Genomic DNA, 18,806 nt, shown 5'->3' on the forward strand with positions numbered 1-18,806 from the left:
AGGTTTTTCGACGTTCACTTTTGACCCCCCCCTTACCCCCCCCACCCCACACCACACACACACACCTACACACTCTCTAATGCTAATTGTTTATCTTTCGTTGTTCAGATTAGCTTTATTGACTTTCCTATTTCTGACAGATTGAAGATGGAGACATTATCTGCTTTCAGAAGAAACCTTCTCCTGAAGTTGAAGAGCAAGTCCGATACCCGGATGTTTCTTCATTTTTGGAATATGTGAAAAATCGCCAGGTGAATCGCAACTTTCGGTTATGGCTCCGTTCTCGCGACTGTACCTTTCTGTTTTAGTTGGATATATCTTCTTCCATTTATGCTTTGGTTACGGGTGCCTATGTGTTGAGGAAGGGAATACTAATGTTCAACGCTAATTTTCACTGGATGCCTGTGTATGGTGCAGCAGGTTCTTTATAGTGTCTCCATTGTGGACATCAATTTTGATTGCTTATATTTGAAAAAATTGATTACAGATTGTCCATTTCAGAGCTCTGGAGAAACCAAAGGAAGTTGATTTCTGTCTGGAGTTGTGAGTATATTTGATGTTTTCATGGCTTGCTGGCAGTAGTACAAAGCACTTGCTTCTAATGATTCATCCATCTTTCATGAATTTCAGAGCAAAAAGCAACACATATGATGAAGTAGTGGACAAAGTAGCTCAGCGTCTTGGTGTGGATGATCCTTCAAAAATTAGGCTGACTCCTCATAACTGCTACTCACAGCAACCAAAGCCCAACCCGATTAAGTATCGGTCTGTCGATCATCTGGTTGACATGCTTATCCACTACAATCAGGTTCGTATGCATGGATTGACTTCAATAGGGAAGTGTATAGGCGCTTTTTGTATGCTTTAATTAACATGACAAAGTAGCACAGTATTTTATTACAATGATGCATGTGGCTATGGACTTACTCGGTTCAGATTTTCTTTTCTTGTTCTTTCTGATTTGTTATTTTTATCCCTTTACAGATCTCTGATATTCTGTATTATGAAGTTCTGGACATCCCTCTGCCAGAGTTGCAATGTCTGAAGACACTCAAGGTCGCCTTTCATCATTCCACAAAGGATGAGGTGCGTCTGAGATGACCAAGTTTGTTCTTTCTTCTTTGATTAGTGCTTTCTCTAATTGAGGTTTCATTGCTTTCAGATTGAAATTCTGAACATAAGATTGCCTAAGCAGAGTACTGTGGGTGATGTGCTTAATGAAATCAAATCAAAGGTAAGTACCGAGGTTTTACTATCTTGAATTCTGCATTGAATATATGAAAGGGATTAGCAGGTTCCTCCTCAGTTAAAAAAAAAAGTTTCACAGAAGAGTGCCACCCCTTAGTAAAATCTTGTTGTTAGGTGGGAGGGTTTGTATCTGTCACCAATTACATTTCAGAAGATAATAGACATGTATTGGCTACTTGTCTCGTTGTGTCCATGTTTTTGATCTTGTAAATCGTGTTCCAAATGTGTGATATAATAGGACGTTTTAATTTGTTTTCCCCCATTTTCTTTCAACTCATTGGTTGGGAGATGTTTTTTTTAATCACCCTCCTGTTTTACCCATAACTTGGGAGTTTAAAGCTGGATTCTTTATCCATGCACTTGGTCAATGGGGAGATACGATGACAGGTCCCAGGAAACCTTGCTTTTCTGATTTTCCTTTTTCAGCCAGATCAGGGGTAAGTTATTTTTATTTTAGTAAGAGAAGTGCATAAAAGACGAGGAGCGTAGAGTGCTGATGGAGGAGGCATAGATTAGGCGGAGGTGGCAGTCATACTTCCACAAACTCTTGAATGATAGGAGGTTAGGCGCATAAGTGTGGGGGAAGTCGAGGGAGCGATGCGTAAGATGAGCATAGAGCGACCAGGCCAGATGAGAACCCGGTAGAATTCTGGAAGAGCGTGGGTAAGGCAGGCTTGAAATGACTCTCTAGGTTCAATGTCATTTTTAGGATAAAGAGGATGCCTGAAAAATGGAGGTGGAGTACGGTGATTCCGTTGTACAAGAACAAGGGTGATATCCAGAATTGCAATAACTATAAGGAAATTAAGCTGCTGAGTTATACGATGAAAGTTTGGGAGAGGGTGGTGGAATGGAGGGTGAGAAGGAGTGTGTCTATTTTCGAGAACCAGTTCGGCTTCATGCCGGGTCGTTCGACTGCGGAAGCCATTCCTCTGGTGAGGAGATTGATGGATCAGTATAGGACAATGAAGAAGGACTTGCATACGGTGTTTATTGACCTAGACAAAGCATACGATAAAGTCGCGAGATAGGTTTTATGGAGGTGTTTAGAGGCTAAAGGTGTGCCTATAGCCTACCTTAGAGTGATTAAGGACATGTATAATGGAGTTAAGATACTGGTGAGGACAGCGGGAGGAGACTCAGAACACTTCCCGGTTGTGATGGAGTTGCATCATGGATCAACCCTTGCTCGTTTTTATTTTGTTTGGCGATGGACGCATTAACGCTATGGGAGGTGTCGTGGTGTATGTTATTTGCAGATGATATAGTTCTGAATGACGAGACAAGAGGAGGTGTTGATGACAGGTTGGAATTTTGGAGACAGACTCTTGAGTCTAAAGGTTTCAAGCTGAGTAGAACCAAGGCGGAGTATTTGGAGTGCACGTTCAGCGAAGTTACCCAGGAAGCAGACATGGGTATGAGGCTTGATACACAAGTCATCCCCAGGAGAGACAACTCCAAGTACCTTGGATCTATAATTCAAGGTAACGGGGAGTAGGATGGATGAAGGCTCGCTTCTGGTGTCTTGTGTGATAAGAATGTGCCGCTGAAACTTAAAGTAAGTTCTACAAGGTAGTAGTTAGACTGACTATGTTGTATGAAGTAGAGTGTTGGCCTGTCAAGAACTCTCATGTTCAGAAGATGACAGTAGCTGAAATGAGGATGTTAAGGTGGATGTGTGGGCATACCAGTTTAGATAAGATTAGGAATGAAGTTATTCGGGATAAGGTAGGAGTGACCCCAGTGGAGGATAAGATGTGGGAGGCGAGATTGAGATGGTTCGGGTATGTTAAGAGGAGAAGTATAGAATCCCCAGTTAGAAGGCGTGAGAGGTTAGCCCTAGTGGGTATCAGGAGGGGTAGAGGTAGGCCTAAGAAGTCTTGAGGAGAGGTGATTTGGCAGGACATAGCGCAACTAGAGCTGACAGAGGACATGGTCCTAGATAGGAGGGTATGGAGGTTGAAAATTAGGGTAGAAGGTTAGTAGGTTTTCGAGCGTTTTTCATTATCTTACTCGGTTTGCAAGCGTTAGTGTTAATATGATATCCATTTATTCATAGATTGCTATTACTACCTAGAGTTTAACTGCCTTTTTTGTCTTCGGTCTTTTTTATCTTGTTGTTGTTTCTACTTGTTGCCACTACTTTTCTTTTGATCCTTTTTCCAGTCGAGGGTCTATCTGAAAGCCTCTCTACCTTTGCAGGGTAGGGGTGAGGCTGCGTACATCTTACCCTCCCCAGACCCACTTGTGGAATTATAATAGTTATAGAGAAGACACTACGATTAAGAAGAGGAATATTTTTAAGAAATAGTTACTTTTTGTGATGTTGCCCCAGGGCTTTGGTTCAATGGCCAAGGCAGTAGAGCACGGTGTGTGTGGTAGTGGCTCATCACGAGGTAAAAAATTGGCTGTTGCTTTAAGTATGGTATGTTAGGTGGAGAAGGGTAGAGGAGGGATACCCATTATCTCAGAGTTTTGAAGCTGAAACGAGGATTTCTCTGTGGTAAAAGAAATTATTGTTCGTGATATTGAGAATCTTTGAAACTGACAGTATCAGCATGTAATCCTTTTTGATTCTGCTGCAAATGCTCTTCCAAGGTTGTTGGATACCCGTTTAATCAAAATAATCCTATTATTAAATTCTGATCAGTAATCAGGTAGTCGGTTATCATTTTTGGTTTTCCATATTAATAATACTCATTTTTGCTATGTGGTAATTCCCCTAACATGGAATAACAATATTGCCTGCATAAGAGTATGTGTTAATAACAAAAGAATTCTCAATATTATTACTTGTTTAGTTCCATCTGTTGTTATGTCTTATTTGTTTGCAGTATTGATTCAAATTATAATATGATGTTTAAATACAACTTTAATCTTTACAAGATGAATAATATTGATTTTATTTATATCATATTTTAGCATCTTACCTTGAAATTGCTGAAAATGTTGTATATTTGAGATAATTAACATTAATGACAGTAAAATTTATATTTATTCTTAAATTATATTTATCTAATAGTTTTTAATCAATTTTACAAGAGTACCTTAGCAAAAAGGATCACTTTTAGAAGAGTAATGTTTTAGTTATATTTATTTAATCATTTATACCATGATTTAGTATCGCCTATCTTAAAGTTCGTCCTATGGTGGTCTTTATTTGAGATGATTAAAAGATAGGTAATTAAAATATATTTTTATTTTTAATTATATTAGACAATTTTTCAATTAGAATAACTGAAATATTAATTTGATAAAGTATGTAAGCAGGTCAAGAGTATTATTGGAGAAACTTCTTTTTATCTTACTTAAAAATAAAACATGATTTTTATAAACTATACACCGTGTATCCAAATTTTATTATGATTAACCAACAATAATCCAGTGATTTATTTAATTGGAGTATAACTTGTCTGGGAACAAGATAACTCCTTAATTTATTCGGGTTATTTTTAAACCGCATTTAGAAAGTACAGTCTTGTCTATCTCCTATTCTTTTCAAGATTTTACGGTGTTCAATTTTTTTTTCCTCTCGACGAATTGTTCAAATGACAGCTCAAAAAGATCTATAAATTTGTATCACAACACAAGTTGGGAAAGTCAAACTTGAAGAACAAAAATTTATGCCCAAGAAAAGAAAGATTAGAAAACTCACTTTGACCAAAAAACAAAGTATACTTTCCACTGAATCTTTAGCCAAAAAGGTTGTGGGATGCAAAGGGGTTCTTTGGCATTACTCTCTGTACTCTGGATTTGAATACTTATTTAGCAACAGTTTGAAAAGGGAACTAATCCACTTTTTTAAGGTAAAGAACAGAATCTGTTTTGGTTCACCACTTGTCAGCAGAGACGGAGCCAGAATTTGAAGTTTATGGGTTTGGGATTCTAATCGTTTTAAGTTACTGAATTTTAAACTAATAATTTATACACATTTAATGAATTTTTTAAGATAAATACAGAGTCGAACCAAGCTTATGGGTTCGACCGAACCCGATGGCGACACTCTACACAAGACTATTGTCTGCTTTTTTGCTAATTGGATGATTCCCCTTCTTTCTCAGTTTGATTGGGTGATATTTCTTCTGAACGGTCTACTTGACCTTCTCTTTGAGTGGGATTGGCTCTACTCAAATTACTTTTGAGAATGAAGATTACAAACTATAATTTAGTCATAAAACTGCAATTTCTTGCATTTATCTGTTAGACCACTGGAAAAGCAATATTTTTAGGGGGAGGGAGTATTCTGATTATCTTGTTTAGCAAATAGCAACCATTGCTTGATCAATGTGCAGTCTAATCTAGAGATGGTCTCTTGTTGGTTATCTGGTCGAGAGGACATCTGTACCTCCTCCTTTTGCAGGAGTTCTACCTGCCTATGCACTTAGTTCCCATATGGAAACGAAAGTGGAAAAGAATCATTCAGAAATTTACTTATAGTATGAGATTAAATCTATCATCCATTTTGTGCATGCAATTGGTTAGGGGCAATTATGACATCTAGTTATTGCATGTGAAATAATTACTAACTGTTGCTGCTGAAACAGGTTGACTTGTCTCGTCAAGATGCAGAACTTAGATTACTTGAAGTCTTCTATCACAAGATCTATAAGGTTAGGATTCCGGGACAAGTACAATCCTTCTGTCATTAATTCTACTTTATGCTTAAATTTTAGTTCTGCACATTTAATAGCATAGGTGATCTTTCAAAGAATGTTTAAACTTTAATCTTTATGTGTGTCTGCGCATCTCACCCTTGCTATTGTTGATGTGCAGATCTTTCCACTCACTGAAAAAATTGAGAATATAAATGACCAGTACTGGACATTGCGGGCAGAGGAGGTGAGTTCTCTTGGTTTTATATGCTTGCTCTTCTCTCTCCCTCGTATCCTCGTCTGTTTTTTCTTAAAAAAGAAAAAACCTCCTTAAAATGGCGGGAGTTTTGGAAAGTTATGCAGAGAAATTAAGCTTCTCCCTCCCTCCAACTCCACAAGCCCCCAAACTTTCAATATAGGGAATCTAGGACCCATCCTATAACTCAATTCAGTGCTTTCCCCCATGTCAGCTTTAATTGTTGAATGTGCATTCACAAAAGTAAAGTAGTCAGAAATTAACTTTTTATGTTGTAATTTTTCTCATACAACCACCTTTATTGCAATTGAGAGCTTCTGGGGCATATAATGATGATACTGTTCAGCACTTATAATCGTTCTTTACTTGCTAACCATAGCGTTGTTTGTTACTAGATACCAGAAGAAGAGAAAAAACTTGGTCCCCATGATCGTTTAATTCATGTTTACCATTTCACGAAAGAGACTCCACAGAATCAAATGGTATTTAACTTTTCGTCTATGTTTACTGTATCAATACTGAATTCTGCTGCATTAGCAATAGATATTACTAATTGGATTGGTTTTCAACAGCAAGTACAGAATTTCGGGGAACCTTTCTTTCTGGTTATCCATGAAGGTGAAACTTTAGCTGAGATTAAAGTGCGCATTCAAAAGAAATTGCAGGTTCCAAATGAGGAGTTCTCTAAGGTACATTGCTCAGGCAGCAAAATGTTTTGCATTCAAGTCACATACTTGACACCCATGCTTCGTGCTTCTAGCCGTTGCTCTTAACTGTTAAGAGTCTTATGACTGACTGTGTGCTCTTTTTGTGACCAGTGGAAGTTTGCATTTTTATCATTGGGGCGCCCAGATTACCTTCAGGACTCTGACATTGTATCCAGTCGTTTCCAGGTTAAAGTTCATTTTTGGTTTCCTTCTTCCCCTAGAAATTGATCGCAAGTTTTTACGGGTTCAATTAGGTTTCTGTTTTCATTGTTTCTTCTTCCTGCCCAAACCGAAAATGCATAAATATTCCCGCGTGCAGAGAAGAGATGTTTATGGTGCTTGGGAACAGTATCTTGGGTTGGAGCATGCAGATAATACAACTAAGAGAGCTTACTCAGTTAGCCAGGTAAACTTTCTATTACCTAAAGCTGACGTGTGATCTCTAATAACTGGAAAGCACTTCTATGTCAGCAGTATAAATGGCACCTAAGTAACTGATTAGGAGACAGACAATAAAAAACCAAAAACTAAATAAATAAAAAAAACAACAAACTCATGTGCCTTAGATTTAGCCTTCGCTAAAGAGAGGTAAATCCTTAACTCTAGAAAAATGTGTTCGTTGTTGTCTATTGTATGGAAACTTCGTTGTTGGTATCTCATAAAAATATTTCTGCAGATGTTGAGTCTAACAGGCACCTTTGCTTGGCAAAAGTCAAAATCAGTTCATTCAGAAACTCCCCATCCCAACATTTTTTTTTTGATGAGTAACTACCCATCCCAACTTTTTCATCCTAATTACGTGAATAAGAGTAAATAATGCAAAAAGATGAATGACAATGTGTGACATGCTTCCATCTTTGATGGAAAATGAGGAACCAAAAGAAAACCAGTAGTTATTCACTTATAATGCAAAATCCAGAAGTGAAAAAAAAGCCAAAATGTTGAATTGCAACATAATCTGCTACTCCTTTTCTTTTCTTTTCCTTTTTAACATTTTAACAAGTTACTCTCTTTTCTAGAATGAAACGAGTTTCTTTTCCCCTGGATTTCGTGGAGATTTAGGTATAGAGATTAAATACATATTTGTAGTAGACCTAGATTGCGGAATATTTGAATACTAGTAGGAATATGAAAGGTAAATAGTTTATGAAACAATATGGTGACATTAAAATGGAAGTGGTCATGTATCTCTATTCAAGCTTTTGGGAGAGGAATTTTGTCATATAGAGCTTGGGTTTTAGTGATCAGGACCTATTTTAGGTTTACTATGAGATAAGAATTCAGTTGACACCAGGGATGGATCTTATGTATGCGGTTGTAGGTGACACGCCACCCGGTCGCTTGGATAAAATCTTATATATATATATATATGCTAGTATATTCCTAAAAATAATCCTATATACACAGAGTGGCACCCCTAATCACAAAATGACAGTAGGTGCCACGGTTGAAGTGCTAAAATACCATATGCAAGACTCAGCTCTTTGTATTATGATGGTCCTAATTGTTCCTTTGTTACCTTTCCTTTTTTTTCTTTAGGCTCCTTTTCTTAATTTCTTTTCTTTTCTTCATCTTTGTTATTCACTTTTTTTATACAATGCTATTTTTATTGCTTATTTAAATTGTGCTTCCATTGTTTTTTTCTCAATCTTCAATTTTTATTTAGCTCTAATTTTAATCATTTTCTCTTTTTATCCATCTGATGTTATTTTATCAATTTCAGAAAATATTTAGAGTGATGCATCAAAGACATAATATTAACCAGCTACATGTAGATTGAAGGGGCGTATCCCATATTCATTTATGCATAAAAGATCTTTCAAATTGAACTGAATAATTCAAAATGGATCGAAACCAACCGAATTAATCTAAAGCGGATCGAGTTGACTGAATGTACATCCTAATTCAATCTCCTTCACTAGTGGTCGATTTGCATTAATATAGTGGCACCCATAGACATAAAATCCGAAATCCGCCTCTGGTTGACAGCCTTCATCAAGTATTAGACAAGGATTCAATTTGTATGTAATCTCCAAAAAGAAAAAAGAAAAAAAAGTATTCATGCTTAATCTTCAATTTTAATTGCAGAACCGACACACCTTTGAAAAGCCTGTCAAGATATACAACTGAAAGGTCTTGTAATTCACCGCCCGTGCAATGGAGCTAGCGAATGACCCTCTCATTATAGAAGGGACACGTAAAAGTTTTGAGAGCTGTGGAATGACGACGGGGAAGGCAGAGAATTGGCATCAAGTTCATTCAGTTAGATAAAGGGGACTTGCATCCTCTGTTTTCTCAAGGTGATTTCTTCAGTTTCGGCTATTATTCTTCCTTTGATTTGGTTGGGGAAGAGAATGTTGTACTCGCTCCTTTCTTTGTGGTTAGGATGTGGCTTTAGTTATCGTCGTCAATCTTCCGCGTTATTGCTCTATTGAGGGCTGGGCTTCTTCACCCTTCCCCCCTTTTTTTACAATTTTTTATATCTTTTCACGTCTTTTGCATTATTTCTCCTGCATAGAAGATTTTGAAGGGAATGTATAGTTTGATAGTTCGGCACATTGTAGATTTGTGATATCTGTTAATCCTTTTCTCCCGTCCCCTCTTCCAGCTGTATGTAATATCGTGTCAACGGGCAATGGGTTGTAAAATTTTGTCTTTTTATAGTAGTAATATATAGTTAAGTGTATGTTTCTTGGTTTCCTTTGTTTGTTCGTCTCTGTTTCGTCCTCTTTGAAAGCACGAGTGCCTCTTTGTCCGCAAGTTGCATAAAGACGTTTGTATGCTGCAGCTGACTTGGTGAATGATGCTCTTTTCTAACATGTATTTTTTTTCTTTTTTCTTTTCTTGGGAGCACCAACGGTCATAAATATTAATCCAGCATTAGGATTTACCAAAAAAGGAATAATCCATAATTAGGAGATTTTCAATGTTTCTCTGAGGCAAATATTATGACAGTTGGTCATGACGACCTGTTTAAATAGTGAACTCTGACTGGTTGCTTGACTTGTGATTTTTTTTTTAGATATAGATGGATCAATATAATGGCTACTTGTTGCTTGATTGTTACAGCTGAAGTAGCTTTGTTGAGTAAATTGCTGTTGCGGCAAACTTACTTTTTCACTCTTCGGTAATATACCTATAGGCTTTTCCAAGAAGATGTACTATTTTCTTTAACCTCTCTTCTTCAAGTCCACTCAAAATACTGCTTCTACTGCTGTAGACGCCAGGAAAATGAGATGCGGTTAATTTCATTAATGCCTATGGATACAAGGGTAACTTTCATCTTCTGTAAAAGCCTTTGTAAAGTACTTTGTCGTGGGGAGAGTGATCGCTTTCAAAATTCTGATAAACACTAGTGAATTGCCGGAGATAAAAGCATCACACATCAAAGTTCATCAACTAAATTGATAATACTTCGTTTATGAGATATTTAGTAAATGATATGGAGCCTGGAGGTGTCAGTGGTTAGTGAAGCAGTTTTCTTTCAATTATTTCAAAATCCGGTGTCACGAGTGCATAGCAATTCTTCTCAATTCTTCATAACCCGGTGTCACAAGTGCATAGCGGTTCTTCCACCGAGCCCAAAATTCGGTGTCACAAGTGTATCACAGTTTCTTCCTCAGAGTCGCAAAAATGTTGTTAATGTGATCTGCAATCCGCCAACGAAAATTAAACCCTACGGACATGGATACGGAAAGGACTTGCAGCAGATATACCGGTGGATGACAGCCTGAGATTGAAGTTAATGTGTTTTACACCTTAATTCGTTGTATTTTACGTCAAAAGACACCATCTATAATCATCTACAATCTAAAGGACAATAGGAACAAAAAAAATGATTCTTAAAAGCTTTTATGACATGAACTATCTACATATTCTACAACAGAGAGAAGGGGGAGGAAGCACTTCCTTTACTTCTACCTTATTGCACAAGGCACATCCCATACTTGCAAGCTTTTATGACATGAACTATCTATCTACATATTCTACAACAGAGAGAAGGGGGAGGAAGCACTTCCTTTACTTCTACCTTATTGCACAAGGCACATCCCATACTTGCAAGCTTTTATGACATGAACTATCTACATATTCTACAACAGAGAGAAGGGGGAGGAAGCACTTCCTTTACTTCTACCTTATTGCACAATGCACATCCCATACTTACAGCAACTTCTTATACTTAAACTTGCATCAACTTCTTGAACCAAATTCTATTTATGAGACTCCTTAGTAGGCTTCACAATAAGCAAAGGGCATTTCGCATGGTGGGCACAGTAGTCGCTTACGCTTCCCAGAAACGCCCTGCAACATTGAAAAATTTTATCTTTGTCATGAGCTCTCAGATATGGATAGTTGGTTATAAGAGTGAAATTTTTGTCAAAAGTTCTTTTTTGTTCTTTATCCAGAGAAAGTTTGCTTCTTGAATGTAATGACCCAGCCAGTTGTTTATGTATTAAGACCCTGTTCCCCTATTTTATGCTTACCCTATGTTTGTTTGATGTTTGATGACTTGCAGGGATGATTTGTTTAGTCTTGGGAAGGCTCAGAAGTGAATTGGAACACTTTGTCTCATTTTGGAAGATTAAGTTGTAAGAGTTGACCTAGGTTTGACTTTTGAGTAGACGACCTTGGATTGACAATTCGATGGTTCTAATAGGTTCGTATGGTGATTTTAGACTTGGACGTATGTTCGGAATCGAATTTGAAAGTTCCTAGAAGGTTTTGCCTTTGTTTGCCGAAAGTTGTCAATTTGAAGGATTGAAAAGTTCATATGTTATTTGGTGTCATCAGATCTGAATGTTGTTTCGAGACCTTGGATTGGTTCATATAGTTGATTGGAACTTGTGTGCAAAGTTCTGTTGAAATCCGAAATGTTTAGGCATGGTTCGGACTTCGAACGCATTTAGCGAAGTTGGAATGTTTGAAAGTTATGTTTGAAAGTTAGATGAATTTTAATCTTCGATTCTTGAATTTGTTGTTATTTTTGGTGTTTTGAGTCTATGGATAAGTTTTAATTGGTATAGGATCTTGTTGGTATGATTGGATGAAATCGTGGAAGACTCGCGTGTGCCTCTGGATGGTTTCAGACAATTTGGGAGTGGTTTACCATTGGTGACGCACTGGTGCACATCACACAAGCTATTACTGTGTGCAGGTGCGAAGTCGCACCTGCGATGGATTTGTGCGCACATGCGCTTGGGCTTAATCCTGTGGTTGGCCACATTTGCAAGGCGGCTGCGCTGATGTGGAGTCCCAAAAGCAGAGTTGGTCGCACACCTACGACGGGGAAAAGGCTAGTGTAATGCGCACCTGCGATGCCGCAGAAGCGGAAGGCGAGTCACGTAGGTGTGAGGCCAGGTTGACGGGAAGCAGCTCGTAAAAGCGAGATTTTGGCCGCAAATGCGACCTTACAGATGTGAGGATTTTAGTCGCAGATGCGAGATTGCCTATCACACTACATATCTCGAGGGTTCGCTTATTTTTCACTATTTGAGTTTTTGAGCACAAAAAGAGGCAATTTTGAAGGAGATTTTTACTACTATTTTGAGGTTAAGTACTTTATACTTGAATTTGATTATATATCTTGGTTCCCATTGATTTATAAAATTAGAACATGAAATTGTAAAAAGAAATTTGAAATTTTTTTTACACTTTAAAAGAATGTATTTTAGGGATTTGAGGGTCAATTGGGACTCGATTTTATAATTTAATCATATATTTGAACTCATGGTCCCGGCTTGAATTTTGTTTTGACTTTTGGAAGATTTGATAAAGAAAAAGCTTTGTTGTTTAGAATTGATTTTTATAGCATTTACACTTGCCTTAATTGTTTCATGATTTGGTGGTTATATGACTTAATTTACTCATGTTAAATAATAAAATTAAGACTTATGCTCGTTGAACTAGCTCATTGAGTCGTCGTGATAAATTGAATCACATGATTAACCATAGCCATATGAACTTTTATCTGCATCCTTATTGTTATGTCCTATACTCTTTTATTAATATTATTTCACACATGAGTTAGAGAGTTGATTATTGTGAAAAGTTAAGAATTTTGGCACTACGGGCTATGAGCGGAGATTGATTTTGACTATTGATCATTGATTGTAAAGTGATCAACGCTCGGATATGAATCTATCCCTCAGAAGTCAGGTGATTACTCATTTACGTTAGGCTTTGTGAGCGTAAGTCCCCTTTGGTGCATGGTTTGGACACATGGCATGTATGAGGCACATGGATTTCGTGCTGTGAGGTGTTGAGAAGGGATCCTGAGCATGATATGACTCATATAGTAAAAAAAAATTCTGCGCGTGAAGTGTTTGATATCTGATTTGATCTCTTTATCTAGAAAGTATGTCTAATTCTACATGCATGTATTTCTAGCTTTTGTGCCTATTTGGTGATATCATGCTTTATTTCGTATTTATTTATTTATTTTTTAGACTGTTAGTAAGTGTTTATGTCAACCACTCCACTACTTCTTCGAGGTTAGACTTGACTTGATACTTACTGAGTACTGTAATTTTGTACTCATACTATACTTCCGCACATTTTGTGCGGGATCTGAGGCAGGTATTAGAGGTACCCACTTGGCTGAGTAGGAGTTAAGTGTGGAGACTTCGTGGTGAGCTATTTTACTTGATCCGTTGGTGTCCTCTTTCCCCTATTTTCTCTCCCTATCTATGTATTTTCGTTCCAGACAAGTGTTGTTATTCGGTTGAGGTTTTTTACTCTTATTAGATGCTCGTCGTGATGTGACACCGAATATTGGGTGTTTTTAGACAGATATGACCCTGTCTTGACTTTTGTATTTATGATATTGATCTTTAGGCATATTCCGAATTGTCATTTATATCATGAATATATTTAAGGACTTAATAATTTGTTTCTATTGTTGTTGTGTGTTAGATTGCCTAGGGAGCAAATAGGCACCATCACGACCTTAGGTTGAATTTTGGGTTGAGAAATTGAATTTGGGATCTCCAACTAAAATCACTCAAGTATTTGTGTACTCTATGCATCTTAACAAGTCACCTTTTACCTCATGTTTTAATTAGACATAGCCAAAAAGTAGCATAATGTTATTTGGCCAAAGTAAACAAATGTATCTGAAGATGCATTTTGTCTAAAATATTTATTTTGTGAAGAAAGAGAAACCATTTAGAAACTTACAAAACCCTAAATCTCGAATGAAATGTACCATTAATCTCAACCACACACTTCCCAACTTGATTCGTTTATACATTATCTCCCGAATAAATTGAAAATTGGCAACAATAAATTACTTTGTAGAGATTTATAATATGGCAGTACCTCCGCAAATAAACAAGTACTAGCTTATTTGAGATTGAGCTTTTTATGGATTAGATAAATATCCATTTGCATGACCAAAAAGTTCTAGAATATTTTTGTTATCATAACACAAACTCATATCAATAGTTTTCTTTATATATTGCATCATATGCTTGATGTCCTTTCAGATTTTGGATGCAGAACTATATCTTGCTAATAGATTAAGAGAAAATGCTATATTAGACTTTGTATCAATAGCAGGATTCATAAGTGTACAAATTGCATAGAGAAAATGCGGAACTTCATGACTAAGGAGTTCCTCATTTTCTTCTTGAGGTCAAAGTGGATCCTTGTTCATTTCAAGTGATCGAACAATCGTTGGAATACTTGTGTTTTATCCATGTGAAATCGTTTTAAGACCTTTTCTGTAGGCAGATAAATAGATAAAGATCTTATATGTTAAACGTTAAATTGGTTTGAAACATAACCAAGTATAACGATCGATTTCTAATGTTGTTCTCTTTCTTAAAATACATAGATAAATAACATCATTTATGCACCCTTCCTTCAGAAGTACAACTACGGTTAAATTACATGTGCCCTGGTTGTTTTAGGTACTGTAATTTGATCGAATGCATTTCTCGAGATATTGAATTATTTGCTTCAAGCATTTTAAATTCTTCATTATCAATTGAGCTATTGAGGCAGTTGTAATCGCATAAACTGATGCGACATCAAAATGTTATTATATCCATAACGGATGAATATATTTCTTGATAGTCAATGTTGGATCTCTGTAAGTGAAACAAGAGGTGCCTTATATCTTACACTTTTGTTTTACTTATTCTTTTTCCCCCACAAAGATCCATTTATAGCCAATTGATTTTACATTATTAGGTGTAAAATTTATTTAATTATAGACTAAGACACAACATAATATTTCTCTGTGTACTGTAATTCGAAGCATAGGTCTAAATGACATCCCGCTTTACCTTTCTCTTTTTCTCCTTTTTTTTTTTTTTTTTGGTTTAAAATCTTTTTCTCTTTTCACGTCTCTGTATAAGTGTCTTCATCTATATTTATTCGGTTTCTCTTTCTCTTTTCTCTCTTTGTATTCTAGTTTTCTTTCTTCTCTCCATTTGGATTCTATTTTTTGTGGGTTTCTTGTTCTGTTAACTTTTTAAGGAAAAATTTCTCTTTCTTTTAGTTGGAGAGATTGCTTTGATACATTGAAATGTTGTTGAGGCACTTCCATTATTTTCCTTCTATTTTGCTGGATTTGACACAAACTCTACTTCTCTTCTTCTGGATTGGAGTTTTTAGAATTGTTGTTGAGCTGAAGGTTTGCGTAAAAGAAATAGCTACTGAGTTTTAAATATTGAGTGCTAAAATCGAATTGAAATTTGGATGCTAAGACTTCTGTCGTTCGGTTGAAAACGCGAGTAATTAATTTGAGTTAATGAATACTTACTGCCAGGTAGCACTAATAAATATAAACCAACTAGCTATTTCTGTTTTTTTCTTTTTTTTTTCCAAACAAAAAAGCATTATCGGAAAATATATTATGATATCACCTTTTTATTTGGCCCAGTCCACGGCTACCAACTGCAAGAAGATCGATGTTCATTTTTTCTGTCGCTTCACACAGCATGTTCTTTGGATCACCCTCAAGAATTAGAGTTTCTGCTTTGATCTAAACACCAAATATATAAATTTACTAATCAAAATTTCGGAAAAAAGGAACAAAAAGGGAACATCCCATTAAATTGTGCAGGTAAACATGTGGTAGCATAATATGTAGAGCACAATGAATCAACGATAATGGAACACTTTTTGCCTGAAATGTCAAATATATATATATATATATATATATACTCTTTTTACCTGTGTTTGTCAAATTTTATTGAATAAAACTTTTACTAAATTAAAAAATGCCATAATAACTTATGAAAGTTTAAAGGATGGATTAGAGAAACGAACCAGTTTGTCTTTGCACATTTCAGAGGCACGCGCCAGTATGCGTGCTGCCTCTTGCGCTTGCGCCCGAGTTGCTGACTCTATCACTATGCCCAAACACAAAAATACATCAATAAAATCGTCGTTTCATTCATGGCACGAAGCAACTTGCAGTATGGATATATCCAGCTTGTCAAATACGTTGGGAAAAAAAAACTATTCCACTTTAATGTTTTTTCTATATATCGAGAAACCTAGGCTCGAAAATTTGAATATTGTTTGTTAGCGAATCTGTCTCTTTGTTATTTTCTCGAAATGAAAATAGCCAACCGTGAGTATCAGGATAGGCGTATTGAGGGAATGGCTCCATTACATGTACAAGACTCAGCTTTGTACAAGGCTCCTTCTCCTCCTCCATTGTATGAGATTCCTGCCTGAGGAGATAATCAAGGATCCATTTTAGAGCGTTGAAGCTCTCTTCACTATTGTCAATCGCCACTAGCACTCTCATCTTCTTCTTTTCTTGTTTCTTAATTTTGGTTCCAGTGCATCACTTTCTTTGGATATATATAGAGAGCCCGTTTGGACGTAAGAATTTTTTTATTTTTTCCGAAAATTCATTTTTTTTTTGAAATTAATATTTGGCCATCCAATTTTTAATTTTTATGAATTTTAAAAATTCAAAAAATCCAAAAAGCTATTTTTTAAAATTTTCACTCAAATCACTCATAAAATTTTCAAAAATAATCCAAAATTATATTTATGTTCAAACACGACTTTAATTTTTAAATATCATTTTTACTCCTGTTCACTCAGTCCGTTCCAAAAATATTACGCCGCCTTCCGTTCCACTTTATATGATTCAGGACTGATACTATCGTTGATAGTAAAGACGAAAATAAATTATATCAGGTAACGTGATATATTTTCAAGCTTATAAATTTCATATTTTCTTTAGAGGCTTGCATGTAGATATTTGATTGTAATTTAATACTTTTTTTGTTTTAATTTATGCGAATTTTTTTTTTTTTGGTTCGTGCAAAAAAGAATATTCATTTTTTTTATTTGAAAATAATTTATTTTAATGCAATAATTTATAATCACACAAAATATATGTACCTCATTTACACCACAAGTTCAAAAATCTTTTTTCTTTTCATAACTCTGTGACCAGTCAGAAACGGATGGAATAATATTTTTTATATTGACATATATAAAACTTAATAAATTCAAATTTAATTTATGTATCAAGATTCTTTTTTATTTATTAAATTAAATTATGCACCAATCAGTTACAAGCTCGTTTTGTAGGCTTCGCTTTGTAGAATCAGCTATTGATGCTTGTATGAGTGCGAGGTGCTTGTGTGAACGCAGGAATCAACCTACACTATATTTCTTGGGATGCAATTTTTCTTTGAATTCTACATGAACGCGAGATGATTTGTGCAGCAAGCTGCCCTTTTGTTATGCATCAATCACTATTGCCACATAAAATGAAAAGGAAAAAATACTACTTTTTTATCCCAACCTAAATTGTGTAATATTTGCAAACGTATATTTACTTTTCTTTTTTTTTTTGATAGGACAGAGGGATTTCGTTCCAAATGAAACAATTTAATAGTTAAATGTTTGAATTATTTTATGTATTGTTACTGAATTTCCCTCCTAAAAAATAAAAATATAAAATTATTTTGTCATATTAAAGTAACTAAATTTTACCTCTATAAGAGTTAAACTACAAAACTTTATGCACAAATATAAAAGTTTTTAGTATATATATAAATATGGAGGTATCAAGTAGATTTAATTTTTAAAGGTAAAATTGGTCATTTTAAAAGCTAATTTGAATTCAAGTTTAGAATTTTTTCTTGACAATACAATAAATTAAAAATGACAAATTACATAATAAGGAGTATATATTATCATTGAATGCTTAAGTTTTCTAAATGTATTTTAATTTTGTTTGTTGCAAATAAAGGCTTACTACATATATTAAAGCATAGCCTACAAGTAGGGGTGGTTATCGATCGGTTCGGCTCTATTATAATATTATCGATTCGGCATATCATTTATCGATTTATAAATATGCTAAATCGATAACCAAATCGATAACTGGGTATATTGTTGTTATATACAAAAGACGTAAAAATTAATTTATTTTTTTTTCCACCGAAACGGAGGGAGCAATATAATACGGTGCTCATAAAGACAAAGTGAGACGACAAGTTGGGTTTATCGCAAGTGAGATAAGAATGAAGAAGTTAGTCCACCAGAAAACAATGGTAGTATTTGAAGCTAACGTGGGGAGTTTTTGCTTCCTCACTACTGCATGTCGACTTGGCATTTTCCTTCCTTTTTGCATGTCTGTCTGAATGGCTATTACTTGCGTGCATGGCAGCCACGTCTCTTCCTCAAAGTTATTGCTCTCCCAATCTTTTTCTTTCAAATCAATCCATATCTTAGCTATTTTAAATTTATGTCTTACTTTCTTTTTAATCTATTTCAAACTTTTTTTATATTTAAAATATTCTTTAACTCTAATATTTCATGAGGCAAATTTAAGACTATAAGATTTAAGAGTATTTTATATTACACACAATCTTTAATTTAAAACAAATTTAAAAATCTTCCTTATTTTTTTTTTTAAAAACTTCATGCTCAATCAAACTAATACGTATAAATTAAAATAAAGAAATATTTATTAATAAAACATTTATTTTCGAGTTTAAGAAAACTTGACATCTTATTTTA

General features: G+C 35.3%; 2 protein-coding genes across 2 annotated transcripts in view; one reads left to right on the forward strand and one right to left on the reverse strand.

Moving 5' to 3' along the window:
* Positions 1-9,502, forward strand: part of LOC109232792 (ubiquitin carboxyl-terminal hydrolase 13-like) — a 19,606-nt gene extending 10,104 nt beyond the window's left edge. The window contains exons 7-18 of the mRNA XM_019398521.1: positions 141-251; positions 488-543; positions 631-808; positions 985-1,086; positions 1,163-1,234; positions 5,793-5,858; positions 6,022-6,087; positions 6,492-6,578; positions 6,669-6,785; positions 6,915-6,989; positions 7,123-7,209; positions 8,892-9,502. Of these exons, the coding sequence (XP_019254066.1) occupies positions 141-251; positions 488-543; positions 631-808; positions 985-1,086; positions 1,163-1,234; positions 5,793-5,858; positions 6,022-6,087; positions 6,492-6,578; positions 6,669-6,785; positions 6,915-6,989; positions 7,123-7,209; positions 8,892-8,933 (1,059 nt within the window). The 3' untranslated portion in view covers positions 8,934-9,502. The remainder of the gene's footprint in view (positions 1-140; positions 252-487; positions 544-630; positions 809-984; positions 1,087-1,162; positions 1,235-5,792; positions 5,859-6,021; positions 6,088-6,491; positions 6,579-6,668; positions 6,786-6,914; positions 6,990-7,122; positions 7,210-8,891) is intronic.
* On the reverse strand, positions 10,627-16,585 carry LOC109234387 (universal stress protein YxiE-like). Its single transcript, XM_019400396.1, has 4 exons — positions 16,386-16,585; positions 16,080-16,162; positions 15,674-15,792; positions 10,627-11,105 (listed from the first exon to the last, which is right to left on the reverse strand). The coding sequence occupies exons 1-4, from the start codon at positions 16,564-16,566 to the stop codon at positions 11,015-11,017; spliced, it is 474 nt and encodes a 157-aa protein (XP_019255941.1). The 5' UTR covers positions 16,567-16,585; the 3' UTR covers positions 10,627-11,014.

The sequence above is a fragment of the Nicotiana attenuata genome, chromosome 1, assembly GCF_001879085.1.
Source record: "Nicotiana attenuata strain UT chromosome 1, NIATTr2, whole genome shotgun sequence".
Classification (NCBI taxonomy): domain Eukaryota; kingdom Viridiplantae; phylum Streptophyta; class Magnoliopsida; order Solanales; family Solanaceae; genus Nicotiana; species Nicotiana attenuata.

What these genes read in the sequence shown, in the direction of transcription:
- LOC109234387 (XM_019400396.1), bottom strand. Translation starts at nt 16,566, where the DNA reads ATGAGAGTGCTAGTGGCGATTGACAATAGTGAAGAGAGCTTCAACGCT. An exon ending in CGCCTATCCTGATACTCACG is followed by an intron (nt 16,163 to 16,385) that starts GTTGGCTATTTT and finishes GTTTGGGCATAG; the next exon opens with TGATAGAGTCAGCAACTCGG. An exon ending in GGACTGGGCCAAATAAAAAG is followed by an intron (nt 11,106 to 15,673) that starts GTGATATCATAA and finishes TCAATGTTGCAG; the next exon opens with GGCGTTTCTGGGAAGCGTAA.